The sequence below is a fragment of the Xyrauchen texanus genome, chromosome 7 (genome assembly GCF_025860055.1).
Source record: "Xyrauchen texanus isolate HMW12.3.18 chromosome 7, RBS_HiC_50CHRs, whole genome shotgun sequence".
In the NCBI taxonomy this organism is placed as follows: Eukaryota; Metazoa; Chordata; class Actinopteri; order Cypriniformes; family Catostomidae; genus Xyrauchen; species Xyrauchen texanus.
The window spans coordinates 4,136,263-4,153,873 of record NC_068282.1 but is presented as its reverse complement, the minus strand read 5'-3'; the positions used below and the strand labels follow the sequence as shown (position 1 = coordinate 4,153,873).

At 39.2% G+C, this 17,611-nt stretch overlaps 1 protein-coding gene across 10 annotated transcripts in view; it reads left to right on the top strand.

Moving 5' to 3' along the window:
• LOC127646510 (transcriptional enhancer factor TEF-5-like) overlaps window positions 1-17,611 on the top strand; it is a 74,616-nt gene that overhangs the window by 43,519 nt on the left and 13,486 nt on the right. For 5 of the 10 annotated variants that reach the window (XM_052130226.1, XM_052130224.1, XM_052130223.1 and 2 more), the window contains 5 exons: window positions 3,139-3,203; window positions 5,333-5,395; window positions 5,495-5,557; window positions 12,727-12,858; window positions 13,555-13,598. In XM_052130226.1, the coding sequence (XP_051986186.1) occupies window positions 3,139-3,203; window positions 5,333-5,395; window positions 5,495-5,557; window positions 12,727-12,858; window positions 13,555-13,598 (367 nt within the window). Of the gene's footprint in view, window positions 1-3,138; window positions 3,204-5,332; window positions 5,396-5,494; window positions 5,558-9,686; window positions 9,699-12,726; window positions 12,859-13,554; window positions 13,599-17,611 lie in introns of all 10 variants that reach the window. The other 5 variants (XM_052130225.1, XM_052130230.1, XM_052130229.1 and 2 more) reach the window with 3 other exon arrangements.

The window sequence follows — 17,611 nt, the reverse complement described above, 5'->3', positions numbered from 1 at the left end:
CAACCTTCAAATAATTATGTTCAGTTATGCACTCAATACTTGGTCGGGAATCCTTTTGCAGAAATGACTGCTTCAATGCGGCGTGGCATGGAGGCAATCAGCCTGTGGCACTGCTGAGATGTTATGGAGGCCCAGGATGCTTCGATAGTGGCCTTAAGCTCATCCAGAGTGTTGGGTCTTGCGTCTCTCAACTTTCTCTTCACAATATCCCACAGATTCTGTATGGGGTTCAGGTCAGGAGAGTTGGCAGGCCAATTGAGCACAGTAATACCATGGTCAGTAAACCATTTACCAGTGGTTTTGGCACTGTGAGCAGGTGCCAGGTCGTGCTGAAAAATTAAATCTTCATCTCCATAAAGCTTTTCAGCAGATGGAAGCATGAAGTGCTCCAAAATCTCCTGATAGCTAGCTGCATTGACCCTGCCCTTGATAAAACACAGTGGACCAACACCAGCAGCTGACATGGCACCCCAGACCATCACTGACTGTGGGTACTTGACACTGGACTTCAGGCATTTTGGCATTTCCTTCTCCCCAGTCTTCCTCCAGACTCTGGCACCTTGATTTCCAAATGACATGCAAAATTAGCTTTCATCCGAAAAAAGTACTTTTGACCACTGAGCAACAGTCCAGTGCTGCTTCTCTGTAGCCCATTTCCTGCACACGCTTGTGCACGGTGGCTCTGGATGTTTCTACTCCAGACTCAGTCCACTGCTTCCGCAGGTCCCCCAAGGTCTGGAATCGGTCCTTCTCCACAATCTTCCTCAGGGTCCGGTCACCTCTTCTCGTTGTGCAGCGTTTTTTGCCACACTTTTTCCTTCCCACAGACTTCCCACTGAGGTGCCTTGATACAGCACTCTGGGAACAGCCTATTTGTTCAGAAATGTCTTTCTGTGTCTTACCCTCTTGCTTGAGGGTGTCAATGATGGCCTTCTGGACAGCAGTCAGGTCGGCAGTCTTACCCATGATTGCGGTTTTGAGTAATGAAACAGGCTGGGAGTTTTTAAAAGCCTCAGGAATCTTTTGCAGGTGTTTAGAGTTAATTAGTTGATTCAGATGATTAGGTTAATAGCTCGTTTAGAGACCCTTTTCATGATATGCTAATTTTTTGAATTTTGGGTTTTCATGAGCTGTATGCCAAAATCATCAGTATTAAAACAATAAAAGACCTGAAATATTTAAGTTGGTGTGCAATGAATCTAAAATATATGAAAGTTTAATTTTTATCATTACATTATGGAAAATAATGAACTTTATCACAATATGCTAATTTTTTGAGAAGGACCTGTATACACACACACACACACACACACACACACACACACATACAAAAGTTTGGAATAATGTGCAGATTTAGCTGTTTCGGTAGGAAATTGGTACTTTAATTCACCAAAGTGGCATTCAACTGATCACAAAGTATAGTCAGGACATTACTGATTGAAAAAACAGCACCATCACTATTTGAAAAAAGTAATTTTTGATCAAATCTAGACAGCAGCTATCGGTCCAACACCTTATCCTTGAGTAATCATGCTAAATTGATCATTTGGTACTAAAAAAAATCACTTGCCATTATATCAAACACAGTTGAAAGATATTTGGTTCATTAAATGAAGCTGAACATTGTCTTTGTGTTTGTTTTTGAGTTGCCACAGTATGCAATAGACTGGCATGTCTTAAGATCAATATTAGGTCAAAAATGGCAAAAAAGAAACAGATTTCTGTAGAAACTCATCAGTCAATCATTGTTTTGAGGAACGAAGGCTATACAATGCTTGAAATTACACAACTGCACAACTGTCTCTAGCAAGGACAGAAAGAGATGTGGAAGACCAGATGTACAACTAAACAAGAGGATAAGTACACCAGAGTCTCTAGTTTGAGAAATAGACGCCTCACATGTCCTCCGCTGACAGCTTCATTGAATTCTACCCGCTAAACACCAGTTTCATGTACAACAGTAAAGAGAAGACTCAGGAGGACTTATGGGAAGAATTGCAAAGAAAGACACTTTTGAAACAGAAAACATAAAGAAAATGAGAGAGTGGGCAAAGAAACACAGACATTGGACAACAGATAATTGGAAAAGAGTGTTACGGATCTTAACCCCATTGAGCTTTTGTGGGATCAGCTAGACCGTAAGGTGCGTGAGAAGTGCCCGACAAGACAGACACATCTATGGCAAGTGCTACAGGAAGTGTGGGGTGAAAGGTCACCTGATTATCTGGACAAACTGACAGCTAGAATGTCAAAGATCTGCAAAGCTGTCATTGCTGCACGTGGAGGATTTTATGATGAGAACTCTTTGAAGTAGTTTAAGAAGTTCTGACATTTTTTTAAAAATTGTAATAGTAATTCTTCACGCTATTGATGTCCTGACTATACATTGTGATCAGTTGAATATCACGTTGGTGAATAAAAGTACCAGTTTCTTTGCATAAGAGCAAAATCTGTACATGATTCCTATATATATATATATATATATATATATAATTTTTTTATTTTTGTGGAGCAGGTGTATTTGTTTAAATCTGTTTTTATTGTTGAATAAAGACTGATCAAAAACTGATCTGCTAGTATAACCTTCAAGAGAGAGCTAGAGAAGCAGTCTTGTCTTTGTCTTTGGCAAAAGTTTGCTCATGCGACACATCCCATCTACTGCCACCTGATGGTACAACAGAATAGTGTTCTTCAATCGCTGATGTGGGTATAGAGGCTATATCATATCTTGACCACAGGAGCTTCCAGAATCCAGTCAATGTGCAATAAATAACCAGAGAATGGAAGAATAGCAGACATAAAGAGACACGCATTGGAATAAATGTTCATTTGTTGACCACTTGAACTTTGTTGGGAATCTTGTAATTTTAAAGCATTTGTATAAATTATACCAGTTATTAAAAGTTTTACTCATATAAAGCTACTTAAAAACACAATAGACTAAATAACCATTAAAAAATGGTCCAATTTGATCCATTTGTTTGTGGGCTACTTTGTTTCTATTTGTGCTAACTCATCTCCTCAGGTCTATAAATGTTGTTCAGAGTTGTTTTATTGCTCTCTTATGATGCCACCTTTTGGTCACATCTGTTTACTACTGAAACTGTCTAATACACATCCTCTCTATTTCCTTCTCAGGTCGCAATGAGCTTATTGCCAGATACATCAAGCTGAGGACAGGCAAAACCCGCACAAGAAAACAGGTATTTAGTATCTAAAGTATCTTAACATTTATTTAATATCTAATGATTGCACAATGTTTGTTTTCGTACATCTTTTAGGCTATATAAGGCTGTCAAATACAAATTATAGTATTTGTCAAATTTAAGATTATAATGCACATTTGAATGTTAAAACTGTGCATTCAAATGTTAAATGTGTGCCACTATCTGGGAATATTACTTGAAATTGCATTGTAAATAAATACAAGTTAAGCTCAATCGATGGCATTTGTGGCATAATGTTGATTACATAATGTTGATTTATGCGTGTTAACTAGGGCTGGGCAATATGGCCAAAAATATTATCACAATATATTTTATATTGTTCGATATCGATATTTATCACTATATACATTCACATTTGCACATTGCACTTTTTTATTATATTTTCAAGTTGGCATAAGAAAAGGAGACAGTCAAAATAGTCTCTACAAAACTGCATTGGGGGCCCAGAGACTGCCAAAGCAGTGGGTCTGAGGGATTGTGACTGAGGAATGATGCTGTATGGGGGTTCAGGAGTATCCCCTGAGAGAAAATGTTAAAGTCTGAATGGACGATTTTTATATTTTCATAAAAATGAGAGAGACTGAAGTAGGCTACAAACTAGTAATTTTGTCTTTCGTTGTCATCCATGCCAGAGATGATGACATCTGATTAATTTCACAAAATTAGTTCAGAAATCTGTTTGTTTATTATTAAATGCTCGTAAAATGCTGATTAATAAAGCAAAATTAATCAGCAAAATCAGAAAAAAATTGGTCTGAAGGCGCTCTGAAACCACGTTAACTTATGGGACGCCTCATGTGTACTAGCATGTGGGGAAAAGAGGCAACACGTGCAGAGCGGGACAGGGCATAAATGGAGCGTGTTCAGCTCTAGAGAAATTTCTGTGTACACAGCACTGTTGTATTGTCGCGCTGCTCACTAGAGGCGAAGAGATGGCGCAACCTTCGTCATGATGTCTTGCTGTCCGGATGGAGTCAATACGGGGTCCAGGCCCAAATCACGGTGACTGGCGTTGCCTAATCGATAGCAAGATATCTAATGTTTGCAACTTCATACAGTCTGAAAAAGCGACTTACGGTGCACTTATTACAGGGACAATCCCCCCGGAGCAACCTTGCTCAAGGACACAATGGTGGTGGCCGTGGGGTTAGAACCTGTGACCTTCTGATTAACAGCCCTGTGCTTTAGCCACTACACCACCACCACCACTCCTACTATAAAATGACATGCTAACCTTCACTCTGTACAGTTATATCCAATTTTACAACTTCGCTACAATGATGACGTAACGACGTAAGCCCTACGATTCCAAAATGATCCTAAAAATTATGATTTCAACAACATTACAGCTCAAATAATACAGAAGTTTTAACAGAAGAATTAATGTTATGGCTTTTATAAAATTATATGCTTCACATTTCAGCTTTTAAACCCCGTTTCTCCCAATTTGGAAAGCCCAATTCCCACCACTTAGTAGGTAGTCGTGGTGGCACGGTTACTCACCTCAATTCGGGTGGCGGAGGACAAGTCTCAGTTGCCTCCGCTTCTGAGACAGTCAGTCCATGCATCTTATCACGTGGCTCATTTTGCATGACACCGCGGAGGTCACAGCGTGTGGAGTCTCATGCTATTCTCTGCGATCCACACACACATTTACCACGCGCCCCATTGAGAGCGAGAGCCACATAATTGCGACCACGAGGAGGATACCCCATGTAACTCTACCCTGCTTAGCAACCGGGCCAATTTGGTTGCTTAGGAGACCTGGCTGGAGTCACTCAGCATGCCCTGGATTTGACTCCAGGGGTGGTAGTCTGCATCAATACTCGCTGAGCTACCCAGCCCACTTTTTTAGGCTACTGTTTTATTTTAGTAAAGAAAAGGAGCAATGATTTACCACTCCCTAGCTTACCACAATGAGCAAATGTGATTTGTATAGAAATGTAGCTTTTTAGTCGATCAGAATTTTCTCTTTTGGGTAAACTTACACGTAAAGGGTTCACTTTACTTTGTAATTTCATTGTAATTGTGTTGTGTTTGAACTAAGCAAATGGTGTGTGTTGTGTATATATGTGTATTTGTTAAACTGTCTTGAAATTCTTCAGGTATCTAGTCACATACAGGTGTTAGCACGGAAGAAAGTTCGAGAGTATCAAGCAGGTATAAAGGTAGGTTGAAAACACAACAGGGCTCTTTCTCTTTGGTTACAGCTTCTCTCTCTTCCTCCTCTTTTTCTGTCCCTCCTCTTTCGCTTTTCTGTTCTGCAGGTTTCTAGCCATTTGCAGGTTCTTGCCCGGAGAAAATCTCGCGACATACAGTCAAAGCTGAAGGTATGCGCTTTTCTGCGGGTGGGTGTGGGGCTTAACGGCATTTGCCTATGCACAAACCAATGAGAGATCATGAAAAGTTCCAGTGGCTGAAAAAAATCTTGAAAAGGTCTAAGTTTGAAGTGCTAAGTATATCCAAACTTGTTTGTGTAGTGCAGTGCTTGGCTTTTTGTGCTAGTGTTTGTTATAAAGGCTATAGGTGCACGATTGGCCGTGCTGTAGATCTGAGCTCTTTTTCTGTTGGCTTTCCTGATGCTCACTATTTCTTCAGTCTTCTTTTCTTACAACCAAACTCTGTGTGTTTGTCACCACTGTTCAGTTCTCTTCTATGAAATCTGCCTAATGAAATGCTGGGTAACAATACTAAACATTTGTGATCGACTGGGCACTTTTAGCACTATAGACTTCTAGAAAGTTTAATTTTTTAATTTATTTATTTTTATCCCCTTTTCTCCCAATCTGGAATGCCCAATTCCCACTACTTAGTAGGTCCTCGTGGTGGCCCGGTTACTCACCTCAATCTGGTTGGCGGAGGACAAGTCTCAGTTGCTTCCGCTTCTGAGATAGTCAAGCTGCACAAGTTGTGCATGACACCACGGAGACTTACAGCATGTGGAGGCTCAAGCTACACTCCGCGATCCATACACAACTTACCACCCGCCACATTGAGAGCAAGAACCCATAATCGTGACCACAAGAAGGTTACCCCATGTCACTCTACCCTCCCTAGCAACTGTGCCAATTTGGTTGCTTAGGAGACCTTGCTGGAGTCACTCAGCACACCCTAGATTCAAACTTGTGACTCCAGGAGTGGTAGTCAGCATCAATACTCGTTGATCTACCTAGGCCCCTCCCACCACATTCACATTTCCAGCACATCTCAAATTCTGTATTGTGTTTAATATAATTCTGTGGTGGAAATGACATTGATGGCAATTACTTTATTTTAGCATTTTTTTTATAAAATAGGCAACTCCTTTGACTTGCTAAGGCTAATTTCATAGCTAACATTTGATGTATCCGAAATACTCACAATTAAATCATATTTTTACACTTTTACAGCTTGATTGGAAATGACGCCCACTATAGATATTCTGCTCACAAGTGATATTTACTTTTCTTAAAAATCACTTGTCTCATATTTAATCTCATGCATGCTCTTCACTGACACTTTTGTTAACTTGGTTAACAAGTACACTGAGTTTTGAAAAAAAAATATTAGGCAAAAAATGTTTTTTGATCATGGAAATTACAATTTTAAAAAAATTTAAAAAAGAATGTCCGACTCCTCCGTGTTAAGGCTAATTTCATGCCTAACATATTTTGTATCCTAAATACACATGATTATATAATGATTTCACACTTTTTTGCTAGGTTTGTGAATCTTTTGGTCTATAGTGAATTGATTTGATTAACGATTCATAGGTGTTCATTTCGGTTTTTTATCTTTTCTTTGCAAATTCAGAACGATTTGATTCACAATGAAATTCGATTCAGAATTTTTCAAATGTTTCTTTAAAGTATACTTCGGGTGTCTGCATTGTGGATCCCTCCGGGCACAGAATGTGTAACGCAAACTGCGTCATCCGACAAGTTGCACAGCTTGACCGTGCGCTGCCTAGATTTTGTTGACTCGTGCACGTGGTCCTCGTCTATGCGCATAGCCTGTGCATGCATCGAACACATTTCTATTAGTTTCCGGTCAGAAAAGTATACTCCGAAAGGGAACGTGGTCGTGTTTTTTTTTTTTTTTAAAGATTTTATTTATTTGCATGGCTTTTCCAGGCCTGGAGAACACCGTTATACAATTCCATAATATTTCCAGGTTTTCCATGACCATGGCAACCCTGAATCAGTCTCAAAATATTACAGTATTAAAGTAACATCATATGACTATATTAATAAAAAGAGAAAAGCAATATCAATTAGTCAACAAGTTTCACCGCAATGACTAGTTTATTTCAACATAGGCAGCTGACTTGCTGCCTAACCAGTTAATGGCTTAATTGACAGAGGTTTTGAATGAACTTTTAAAGAAACTGGTCTCAGAGCAGATTGAAACACATCTTATTTTCATCCCATCTCTGTATACAACCTCTAAAGGCACCAGTTTTCAAGTTTTTGGACGCAGCCAATGAGTTGGTAGCTGTGCAATTCTTTGAACCCATTTCACTTGAGACCGGAGCGCTAGCTTTCAATTGCTCATGTGAAAGTCAATGGCCATCCTAAGGAGAGATGGTCTGTTTAGAACATTTTTCAATGCGAGTTACGGACGGCACTGAGAGCGGGTGTGATCCTGTGTAGGGCAACAGAAGAGTGCAGCGCGCGGCTCTGAGGGGGAGAGCTATGAGTGTGCACGCTCCGAGGTGTGCTAGAGAACGTCCCGCACATGTCTCCGTTAATTCCAGATGCAACTAATGAAATATTTATATATTTTTTTAAATATTGTACACTGATTTATCGAAGCGCAATTCATTTGATGTTTAGCATTTTAAATCGATTATTGACCAACACTGACGATTCTTGATTCAAAAATCATATTTCAAAATCGATGCATATAGATCGGCAGGATTTGTAATCGTTGCATCAAGAAAATGGGTGACTTGTTACGCCGCTACTTTTTGTGTAATTCGACAAAATTACATCTTAACTGGAAATTACGGCCAATAAATATATTCTGTTCAGAAGTGATATTTACCTTGAATTTTCATTGTTTCTTCAAACATTACTTGATATTCATATTTCATCTCAAGCATGCTCTTCACTGACACTGTTGTTGACTTGGTTAACAAGTACACTAACACTTTTGATAACTTTATTCTGGGGAAAATGTATTGGTGTGGTGGAAATGATGGCACAACTGTAGGACAGTCATAAAGCAATTGATCGAAATAATTTTCACACAATAAGTATTAAAAGGGTTAATGTTTATTTCACTCTTTGCTTAGATTCTAGTAGTTTTAAACATGTTGTAATCTTGTTTTGATTGTTTAGACTGAACTTCGCTTAATCTGTGTGGGTGATTTGAAAACACTTACTTATTATCATTTCCAAATATAAGCCCATAAAAAGGCCTGGCTGACCAGTAAAAGGCCAGTCTATCAATCCTGAGAATCTTTGTTTTTCTGACTTTACCGTACTTTAAAAATATTTTAAATTATCTATAAAGTGATTTTATATATGTCTTGGAAAAATATTGGACTATTTTAATCAAACAAATTCTGGACATAAGATTTAGCGTTTGCATTTATGGCCGACCAGCACATTTCTGAAACATAGGATGCTAGATCAAGAGTCATTTATATTCATGAAGAAAGCCATACCTGATTGAAAGAAAAATAAGTGCAACCTGTTAGGTCTGAGAAGCAATAAACCATCCCTAACCCTAACCAACCAGGTAGAGCTTTCCCCGTAAATATAAACGAGTCTTCCTCTGCCATTCTGTGTTTTGGAAATCCACAGCCAGGTGATGTTTAACCCTGTTGCATTTTATATGGTAGTGTATATATGGAGTTATATATGTGCCACAATTCTACACGTGCAAAATTATATTTTGAGCACACAAGTTATTTTGCATGCACTTGAACTCAGTTTTGTAAAGCAATGTATCTTTTGCAAAGATTAATTCATTTTGAGCAAACGAAAATCAATTTTGCGCTTGCATAAAGTTTATTTGAATTTTAAATCTCCTCCTACTCACTCTGCATGCAAAATAACTTTTTGCTTGCTCAAAATATCATCTCGCACACGCAGAAACTTTTTTGTGCGCTCAAAATATAATTTTGTGCATGCAGAATTGTGGCACAAGTATAACTCCTTATGTATGGCGCCCCCTGCCTGTGTATACTGCATAAAATGCACTGTAGAAAGTTCGCATGATTTTCATAAGCTTATTAGAGGATAAGTCTATGTTGGGTTAGGTACATGATTAGACACCGCATGGTTCTTGCGTATGTGTAACTATTGCGATTTTTGCCCAATAAACTGTTAAAAGGCTAATTTTGAATACTTTTTGACTGTGACTAGTTCATATGTTTTACGTACATCCGTAAAATGTAATGTCATTTAGAAGATAGGTTTAATAATTCTCATCAAAATATTGCTCTAATAGTCTCTCTTTCTTTTGATTCAGGCTATGAACTTGGTAAGTGTGGATTTGAATTGTGCACATTTTTATTTCCGCTTCGCTTTGCTTGGCTGTCCCGCACAGGACCAGCTTTACATCCAGCACTGCCATTATAAATCCCTCTTTTTCTTGACCTGCGGTGTGCATAATTGCTCATAATTCTTATGCCAATAATGGGCGTTTTGGTTTCTGAAGTTTCCATGTTGTCCCTCCTTTAGTTTATAATGTATGTGGAGGTCAACTATATGTTACATGCTCAGCCTCTGGAAAACTGGAATGTCATTCAGAACATTTGGTTAAATTCAGCTTTCGTTTCTGGGGTGTTTTTCATGGGGCATCCATACCTTTTAAGAAGGATCTTGGCCATGTGTTCATTGAATCATCGGTCCGGGTTGGCTAGTGTACTTGTGGATGAAGGTAAAAGATTTTTGTTTGAAGAATGTCAGTCCAGTATTAGGGCTTGCCAATTATAGGTTTATTATTATATAAACCGATACTAATGATAAGATAATAACTAGGGTTGTTGATTTCATGAGTTTACTCGGTGCACTTACTTGTGAATGTGTACATTAACGCATCCTTGAAATACACCTTATAATAAAACTATTTTGGACAGATTGTCAAATTTGACTAATTCAATTGCAAAATGGATTGTTGTGGACTGTAGGCCATTGATAGGCTTATGTTCAGTATTAAAGAAACAGTATATTGCGGTCTACACTCAAAATAATTAATCATAATTTACATAATAAATTAAAATTTCAAAAACAAAATCTAATTGAATCTTTAACAAAATAAAGTACAAATAAAAACCTAAATATTTTAAGTTGATTAAGTTAAATTAATTTAGTTAAACATTGCATAATTAAAAATAAATAAAAATGTTTATAAAACCACTTTTAAAATTTGTATCATTGCTTTACTCATCTGCCACAATAATGTAGTGCATTTTAATTATCTGAATTATTATAGTTATGATGTACAGTATCCCACAAAAGTGAGTACACCCCTCACATTTTTGTAAATATGTGATTATATCTTTTCATGTGACAACACTGAAGAAATGACACTTTGCTACAATGTAAAGTAGTGAGTGTAGCAGCTTGTATAACAGTGTAAATTTGCTGTCCCCTCAAAATAACTCAACACACAGCCATTAATGTCTAAACCGCTGGCAACAAAAGTGAGTACACCCCTAAGTGAAAAACAGGTGTACTCACATTTGTGATATACTGTATATTATTTTTACAATTATTTAAACATAACTATTTATAATTGAATCATTATATATTGAATTATTTTTATTTAATAGTCTTTCTCTGCCAATTTTTATATATGTGATTAATTGGATTAATTAATCGGCATATCATGTAATTACATCCCTAATTATAACATATATGCTTATTTATTTTTTTCAAACTTCGACAATATTATATATATTTTGGTCCTGCTTTATATTACAATACAATGTACTTATTGTGTAACTACATGTTGTTCTGCAAAATTCTCACAAGATTCACATTTGCTGCTAATGAGGTTGAGACACGGGTAGGTTTAAAGGTAAGGTTAGGGTTACAACAGATGTAATTAAATGCAGATACTTTAAATGTAAGTACAATGCCACAACATGTATGTACATAATAAGTACATTGTATCAAATGCTTAAGTACATAGTAGTTAAAGACACCTAATATCAAGTGGGTCCAGTTTTTTTTTTTTTTCCTTTTTCAATCAGAGAAACCATAATTTCAAACGAACAGCCATTGTTGCCATATAGATTCTGTATGTTTAATGCAATGTTTTTTTTTCTTCTCACCCCTTTGTCTCCCCACTTTTGAATGCCCAATTCCCAATGCGCTTTAAGTCCTCGTGGTGGCGTAGTGACTCGCCTCAATCCGGGTGCCGGAGGACGAATCTCAGTTGCCTCCGTGTCTGAGACCGTCAATCCACACATCTTATTACGTGGCTTGTTGAGCGTGTTACCATGGAGACGTAGCGTTTGTGGAAGCTTCACGCTATTCTCCGTGGCGTCCACACGCATCTCACCGCTTGCCCCACCGAGAGCGAGAACCACATTATAGCGACCACGAGGAGGTTACCCCATGTGACTCTACCTTCCATTTCAACCAGGCCAATTTGGTTGCTTAGGAGACCTGACTGGAGTCACTCATAAAAATAATAATGTTACAAACAATCCAAGTCATGTTTTTCACAGTGATCTTTAATCATTATAATTTATACGCACTGACATAACAAAACAAAGTAATAAACAACAATATTGACATTCTGTTATTAAAACATTTTAATACATGTAAAATGCCAATGTGGCAGCCTCCGTGAACATGTTTAAGTGATTATGCAAGTCGTTCCAATCAGAGTTCTGTATTGATTCGTTTAATCAAACTTGCCTGTATCAGCTCTTACACAATTTTTGCTACTGAAGTTTATATCAGGGGTGTTCGCTATCAAATAATTGGTATCATTTGGACTCCTTTACTGCTTTTAATTTTTCCTGTTTTTATTCAACTGAAAAACCAGAGATTCATACATGGCACATTTTCCAATGTAGTTTGCTTTGTGTGTTTTTTTTTAATTGTTACATTATTATTATTTTATAAATAAGACAAACTTAACATGCCCTGCGATGGACTGGCGACCTGTCCAGGGTGTCCCCCGCCTTTCGCCCAATGTTAGCTGGGATAGGCTCCAGCCCCCCGCGACCCTGTACACAGGATAAGCGGTTGATGATGGATGGATGGATGGACAAACTTAACATGTTCAACATCCAATTACGTAATTACTGCTTATTAGAATAATTACATACGTTTCTGTGATCCATTGGATGCTCTCTGGTTTCTTTTTTTTTTTGTTTTTTTGTTTTTTTTTTACTCATTTTCACTTCCTCTGCTTGTATCTTTTGCCTTATAATGAACCAGCCGGCTGCTTCGCATTACTTTGAACAATCAGTAACACTATTTGTTGCTTTGCTTTGTCTGTGTACCTGGTTCCGAAACATTTTTCTCACCTGTCTCCGTCATCTCCTCAGGATCAAGCATCCAAAGACAAGGCTCTCCAGAACATGGCGGCGCTCTCTTCGGCTCAGATCGTGTCTCCGCGTCTCATGAAGACGCCGCCTCTTCCAACTCTGCCGCAGTCCCCTTACCCCCCTAGTGCACGGGTGAGATTTAAACACAGCCAGACCTGTCTTGCTGTAGCCGACATGCTGTCAGTTACAATAGAAAATAATTCGCTTTTGTCTGTCAGTTAAAAAAAACATCATAAACAAACTACAGTGTTTGTTGGATTACTTCTGAAATGTAATCTGGTACTGATTAAAATTATGTGATTGTCATCGGTAATGTAATCTGATCTAATTACTTTTGGATTAGTAGTTTTAATTGTATTAAGTACAAATGTTCACTTCTTTCATTCAACATTAGTAAACATGAAATCAAATTATTTTTCATTACTATTAATACATTTAATGTAAGACTTCAAAACGTCTGCTACGAGCAAGTGCCTGTTTTTGTACAATCTGTAGATCTGTTGTTTTGTGAGGACTATGGTAGTTTTGTGCAATAACATGTTATAGTTATTTAGCCTATATATTTGTTTAATTGTCAGTTATCCAATTGAAGGGCTGTACTTATCCATATATTGTCCAAAAAATGCATTTGCTCTGATGTTGTGGATATGACCCTAAACCTGCCTAATTGTACAGCTTAATTGAGATGGACTAGTAGTTCAAAATAAATAAAGTTGTTTTGTATATCCCTGCAATCAACATCAGGCTATAGATACTGTTTATAGAGATGAATGAACCAATTACTCAATTATGTCATTTAATTGATTCATTCACTCCTCTGTTTTGCAGTTCTGGCCGACCCCCATCCTAGGTCAACCTGGACCCTCTCAGGAGTGAGTAATATTTAATGTAGTTAAGTATATTTATTACAACAACACTCATATTCTGAATATGTGTCTTTGAATATCTGAATAATTACAAAACAAATGGAGATGTTTAAGTACTGTTAGCAGAACTGAAACTATGGAAATCATTTAGTAGGGCTGCCCCCTAATAGTCGACCAAATGTTAGTCGATGAGATGAGTCTTGGTCTACCAAGTTTTGATTGGTCGGTTGGTGATATTCAAACCGAAGAATACCGGTATTACCACTGGTTGGACGCTAGGTGGTACTATGGGGTCATTTACGTTAAGCAGGATTAGGGTTAAGCCTGCACAATAAGGCAAGACACCTTTTATTTTTATTTATTTTAACAAAAAATTCACATGAAACTGGAAAAAGTATTTAAATTAAGATGCGTGTTGTTGAAAGTTGGCATTTTCTATCAGTCGAGTATTTCGTTGTCTGGGAAAATGTGTGTCAATAAATTTGTTTTGTTTCCTTTTTCAAAATATATATATATATATATATATATGCACTGGCAGCCAAATGTTTGGAATAATGTACAGATTTTGCTCTTATGGAAAGAAATTGGTACTTTTATTCACCTAAGTGGCATTCAACTGATCACAATGTATAGTCAGGACATTAATAATGTGAAAAATTACTATTACAATTTGAAAAAAAAAAAAATCAGAACTTCTTTAACTACTTCAAATTGTTCTCATAAAAAATTCCTCCACGTGCAGCATTGACAGCTTTGCAGATCCTTGTCAAGTGGTTTTTATTGTCGTTCAACCATATACAGTTAGTACAGTACACAGTGAAACGAGACAACGTTCCTCCAGGACCATGGTGCTACATAAAACAACATAGGACAAACACAGAACCACATGAGACTACACAGACTAAATAACATACCTATATAAAGTGCACGTGCAAACGGTATGGGACAGTACAATAAATTACTAAAAATTGCAGCGCCGGCCAGTACACAGTAGTGCAGAAATGACAGTTTCTAAAAATGCCAAATGTAAACATAACAGACTATGAGATGCAGGTGTTCTATGCACATAGCAGTTATTGAGGTAGCAGCCAGGTATAAAATGACAATAATTAAAGTGCAACTCAGGACACGTGTGTGTGTGTGTCAGTCCAGTCTCTGAGTATTGAGGAGTCTGATGGCTTGGGGGAAGAAGCTGTTACACAGTCTGGCCTTGAGGGCCCTAATGCTTTGGTACCTCTTGCCAGACGGCAGGAGGGTGAAGAGTTTGTGTGAGGGGTGTGTGGGGTCATCCACAATGCTGGTTGCTTTGCGGATGCAGTGTTTTTTGTAAATGTCTTTAATTGAGGGCAGAGATAGACCGATGATCTTCTCAGCTGTCCTCACTGTACTCTGCAGGGCTTTGCAGTCCGAAACGGTGCAAGTCCCAAACCAGGCAGTGATGCAGCTGCTCAGGATGCTCTCTCAATAGTCCCTCTATAGAATGTAGTGAGGATGGGGGGTGGGAGATGTGCTTTCATCAGCCTTTGAAGAAAGTAGTGACGCTGCTGGGCTTTCTTGGTAATAGAGCTGGTGTTGAGGGACCAGGTGAGGTTCTCCGCCAGGTGAACACCAAGGAATTTGGTGCTCTTGACGATCTCCACAGAGGAGCCGTCGATGTTCAGCAGAGAGTGGTCACTCTGTGCTCTCCTAAAGTCAACAACCATCTCTTTTGTATTGTCCACATTCAGAGACAGGTTGTTGGCTCTACACCAGTCCGTTAGCTCTCTGTAGGCTGACTCGTCGTTCTTGCTGATGAGACCCACCACGGTCGTGTCATCGGCGAACTTAATGATGTGGTTCGAGCTGTGCATTGCTGCACAGTCGTGAGTCAGTGGAGTGAACAGCAGTGGACTGAGCACACAGCCCTGGAGGGCCTGAGTGCTCAGTGTGGTGGTGGTGGAGATGCTGTTCCCGATCCAGACAGACTGAGGTCTCCCAGTCAGGAAGTCCAGGATCCAGTTACAGAGGGAGGTGTCCAGGCCCCAGTTGCAGAGGGAGGTGTCCAGGCCCAGCAGGTTCAGCTTTCCAATCAGGTACTGAGGAATGATTGTGTTGAATGCTGAGCTGAAGTCTATGAACCGCATTCATTGTGTCATTTTTATCTAGGTGGGTTAGGGCCAGATGGAGGGTGGTGGCGATGGCGTCCTCTGTTGAACGGTTTGGACGATACGCGAACTGCAGTGGGTCTAGTGTGGGGGCAGCTTGGTCTTAATGTGCCTGGTGACGAGCTTCTCGAAGCACTTCATGATGATAGGTGTGAGTGCGATGGGACGGTAGTCGTTGAGGCAGGACATTGAAGACTTATTTGGCATGGGGACGAAAGTGGTGGCCTTGAAGCGCGTTGGAACAACGGCGCTGCTCGGAGAGATGTTGAAGTTGTCGGTAAGAACATCTGCCAGCTAGTCTGCACATCCTCTGAGCACTCTGCCAGGAATGTTGTCTGGTCCTGCAGCCTTCTGTGGGTTGACTCTACATGAGTTTTCATCACATCAGCCGTGGTAAGACAGAGCACCTGGTTGTTGGGAGGAGGGGTGGTCTTCCTCACCACCAGACTGTTCTGTGCTTCAAACCTAGGGTAGATGTCGTTCTGCGCATCTGGAAGGGAGGCATCTTTGTCACAGGTAACTGATGTTGTCCTGTAGTTGGTGATGGCCTGGATGCCCTGCCGCGTGTTGCCGATGTCCTAGAAGTGACTGTGGATTCTCTGGGCGTGTGCGTGCTTTGCCTCTCTGATGGCCCGGGACAGTTTGGCCCTCGCTGTTCTTAGGGCAGCCTTGTCGCTTGCTCTGAAAGCGTCTCAGGTCCTCATCAGCGCACGCACCTCCGCGGCTTCTGGTTGGAGCGTGTGGTGATGGTCTTGGAGAAGGTGACATGATTAATGCACTTGCTGGTGTAGCTGTGTATTCCTCCGAGTTGGTTGAGTCTCCATATGTTGCAGCCTCCTTGAACATGTGCCAGTCAGTACACTCACGTGAAACAGCAAAATCTGTACGGTATTCCAAATGTGCGTTTGTGTGTGTGTGTGTGTGTGTGTGTGTGTGTGTGTGTGTGTGTGTGTTGCAATATCCAATTACATCGGCAACCCCCCGGCTGATGGATCGGTGAATATTCTTGCTTTAGTGATTTTGCATTGAAAATTGTATTTATTTAAAAAAAACTTAAATCAAATAGATTTCTAAATTCAAATTGCACTCCAAGAGAAACGAAAAAGCAATTAAAATAATGAAGTGATCAAAAAATATATAATTAAATATATTTAAGCACTATCACACGAGCAAGAGTGCGATATGGCCCTACATCAGCACTGCTGTGATTCGAGTGCTGTAGGTAATTACAGCACTGTTGATGTAGGGTCATATAGCACGATTGCGAGTGTGATATTGCTTATATACAACAGTTCAAAGTAGTACATTTTTTAAAAATAGGAAAAAAGTACGGCCATAAAAACGCATTTGTGCATGGAACTACTTTCTTATGCAACTGATCAGAATCTGCCATTGCTGGTTCAAACCAAATGATGCAACCAAGCCTTTGTTAGTAATTCAAAAATGTCACTTCAGAAATAGTATCAAGGCTTGTGCTGTTCCTAACAAGTTATTGGATAAACAAGGATGTGTGTGTTTGTAAGAGAGAGAGGGAGCCGTAATGATGAAGTTGTTCTTTTAAAGCCATTTCCTAGCTTTAATAGTGTAGAAGTAATACAAGCGATCACGAAGGGCTGTTTTATGTAAACACTGGCTGATGCATCACTTTACATCACCTAACTGGCTCATATTACACACAAAAATTATCTTTTGCCTCCACCTGCTGGCTAACATATGTAATGTCAAAAAAATACAATTAAAGTGAAACACATACAGTCGCTCTTAACACATCTGCACTGCTGTTACACTTTAGTTTAGAACGGCATGAACACAAGCGGAGTGCTACACACACAGTGAAGCATCCGAGTGCTGATGGTGTGAGACCATCAGTGCTCA